At 36.3% G+C, this 3,387-nt stretch overlaps 1 protein-coding gene across 1 annotated transcript; it reads left to right on the top strand.

The window, feature by feature from the left end:
• Positions 1 to 1,271: 1,271 nt before the first annotated feature.
• Positions 1,272 to 2,198, top strand: LOC105312096 (ankyrin repeat domain-containing protein 29-like; the record flags this gene model as incomplete). Its single annotated transcript, XM_011404471.1, has 2 exons — positions 1,272 to 1,574; positions 1,620 to 2,198. Coding segments are annotated over exons 1-2 (882 nt in total), but the record flags the coding sequence as incomplete, so codon positions are not given.
• Between the last annotated feature and the right edge of the window lie 1,189 nt (positions 2,199 to 3,387).

Raw genomic sequence — 3,387 nt, 5'->3', positions numbered from 1 at the left:
ACGCGAGACTAGCCTCCAACTGCTGCTGGTGTAGCTCCTACATCTCCCGAAGCTGCTCCCTATGCTCGTCGTTCTGTTGTCTCCTTGATTCGTTATGCTGCCGCTGTTGTTCCTCCTGTAGTCGAGTCAATTCTCCCAGAATCTCTGCTAAGCGCTCCATTTCTTCTTCCTCTTGATCTCGTAGCTCCCGCTCGTCTTGGCCTTGTCGCTCCTCTTGATTTTGTAGTAACTCGGGCTCCTCTTCTTCTTCAGACTCTGTCTCCCACTGGTCTTCTGTCTCTGCTGATCCAGTAGCTCCTTCCGTCGTTCTCTCTGCTTCAAAGTACCTAGTCCTTGAGATAACTGGTCCTTTGAGCTGTCTATGATAATCGGGTCTTGGTATGTTCCTTAGTGAGTACTTCGTCCGTCTTATCCGCACTGTAGACATCAACTGTCGGATATCTCCCGCTCTTCTAATGGGATTCCCTCTTTCAACTGTTTGAGGAGAGATCCCACCGCTGCCACCAAATATGTCAAGGATCACCGACAGAAGATAACGCTGAGTGGTCTTTAGTTTTAAAAAGATATTTTACTCAAAAACGAACAACAAGGGAGAGAGAAATGTGCGTGCTTATATATAGTAGCAAGATGTCCAGAATGTTCAAGAAGAAGGATACAAACACAAGATCAAGAGACTAAGAGAATAATCTAGAAAGTTCAGTAATAACATATAGATCTAATCTGTCAAAAGTGGTTAAATAATATCCTCAACAATTGTTATCCCATGGTGATCCATTACACTGAAGCTTCATAATCCATGGCACAGTAGCAATATCAATGGACTCCCTTTACTGATCCACAACTTACTTCCTGTTGGACACCAGCAGTCAATAATGAAGTATATTACAATATCTTCTGGATGCATTCTCATTAAACATTCTGTACTTGATTCTACAGCTGATAGACTAATAGAATATACTGGAGGAAAGTTTCAGTTTATGCGTCTCATTGGTATATTTAGTTTATGCATTAATGATCATCCTGTCCTTCAAGAAGATGAGAATATGAACTTCACATTTGAACTAGCTCTCCTTGAGGCAGTCACAGCTGGTAATAATGAAGCAGTAGAGTTTCTTCATCAACTAGAAACTGTTAATATTGATCATACTAATGAAGAAGGCAAGACAGCACTAATGTTAGCTTGTGAAAGAGGACATGAAGACATTGTACACAGTTTACTGTCTGCTGGAGCTAATGTTAACATTCAGGACAATAAAGGACGGGCGGCACTAATGAGAGCAATTAAGCATAATTACACTTCAATCATTCACATGTTACTACAAGCTAACGCTAATCCTCACCTACAAAAATCAAATGGATCAAACGCATTGGTAACAGCTAGTTATCATGGATACTGTGATATTGTTCAGCTGTTGATTAGTGAAGGAGTTGATCCTAATATTCAACGAAAAGATGGTCGAAATGCTTTTATGCTGGCTTGTCTAAGAGGTCACACTCAAATTGTGGAACTGTTACTGAAAGAACAAGTTGATCCTAATGTTCAAGACAAAGATGGAATCAATGCTTTTATGCTGGCTTGTCGAACTGGCCACACTCAAATAGTTGAACTGTTGCTGAAGGAACAAGTTGATCCTAATATTCAAAGAAACAGTGGGGGGAATGCTCTTATGTTGGTTTGTGAAACAAATCACATTCAAATAGTCAAACTGTTGCTAAAGAAACAAGTTGACCCTAATGTTCAAAAGAAAGACGGAGTGAACGCTCTTATGTTGGCTTGTCAAAATGGTCACACTGAAATAGTTAAACTGCTGCTGGAGAAACAAGCTGATTCTAGTGTACAAATGGAAGATGGTCGAAATGCTTTTATGCTAGCTTGTCTAAAAGGTCACACTCAAATAGCTGAACTGTTGTTGAATAAACAAGTTGATTCTAGTGTTCAAGACAAAGGAGGTTTTACTGCTTTAATGATCGCCAGTGCTAATGGACATTATGAAGTAGTTAAATTATTGTTAGAATGGAAAGCTGATCCAACTATACAATCCATTGAAGGCAAAACTGCAATATCTGAAGCCAAAACTAATGAAATATTTGTATTGATTAGTAGTTACCTAAAAGAAAACAAAACAGAACATCAAGATACTGCTAGTATTGCTTCTGGATCCAGTGGATATCATACATTAATTAAGCAAAGAACAAAAGTATAAATTATAAAAAATATTGTGTTCCCTAATTTCCCTATGAAATAGCATAACTAGTATTGCATGCAGCTAGAACATATTAAATTTAGATTTACTGAAAGGTTTATATACTTTTTAGATTTTGTTTAATTTTATTAGTAATTATTATTGATTATTATACAAATTATTGGTCTAGCTGTGTTAAATGTGATGCCTAAATTAGATATTACTTTGTCATTGTACTTTGTTAATTTTTTTGGGGAAGGAAAGAAGAGGGAAAAGGTGCCAATCTGCACATCACTTTGGTCCAGTATATCCTGTATTACATGGTATATACATGTGCCAGCTACATGATGACAGATGAACGGATCTCATTATCATTACAATTACACAACCAGGAGTGTATCTATTGTGTTGACAAGCTGTATATGTAAAAAAATTAACTAAATCATTTAAAGAGCAGTAGAGTGACTAAATTTTCTCACAGACCATGCCATCCTGCTTTACATTTACAAGATCCTTAATATAATAAGATTTAAACCTTCTTCTTTCTCCTCTCTCTCTTACATTTCTATCAGTAGATTGAGAATATTGTCCAGAGTAGACAGAATGATGTGTCCTTCAATGCCAGGTTGTTGGAGGGAAACCTATATTATTATTATTATTTATTATTATACATGTACATGTATAATAATTATTATTGGAGGATTAAGCAGATAAACCATGCATCATCTATTAACATTGAACTATAGTAGGGCCACACTGACTTTTTACTGTTATTATAAGTGCAGGTTTGGTGGTCACGTGTGAAGTAGCTGCTAATTGTTTGTTAAGTGTTTATTTATATTGTGTATACCAACTATGAATATGATTATCTCAAATACAGCACATCACAGGTATTATAATTATTAATAAAACTAAAGATATTGTAAATTAAAAGTTTAAAAGTAGTCAGATGTCTTTCTCATTGTTGTGGGCAGTTACAGATTTATTGGGAGAGGTACAGCAGCATCTGTAAGTAACTTATGGTGTGATCATCATCTATTCATCACCGAACTCCCAACAGACAAGGATAAAAAGACTCAGGTTCATCAAATTGTGTCTGTAGTTCAAGTTCCTGTATATCAACTTCTTATCCTTTATTCTATCATTGTTCAAGTTGAGATCTTGGACTATTATTTGTCACATTCTGAAACTATGTTTCTTATTG

This window comes from Amphimedon queenslandica, unplaced genomic scaffold (genome assembly GCF_000090795.2).
Source record: "Amphimedon queenslandica unplaced genomic scaffold, v1.1 AMPQUscaffold_13473, whole genome shotgun sequence".
NCBI lineage: Eukaryota > Metazoa > Porifera > Demospongiae > Haplosclerida > Niphatidae > Amphimedon > Amphimedon queenslandica.
The sequence above is the reverse complement of the archived record's forward strand: the minus strand, read 5'-3'. Positions and strand labels throughout refer to the sequence as shown.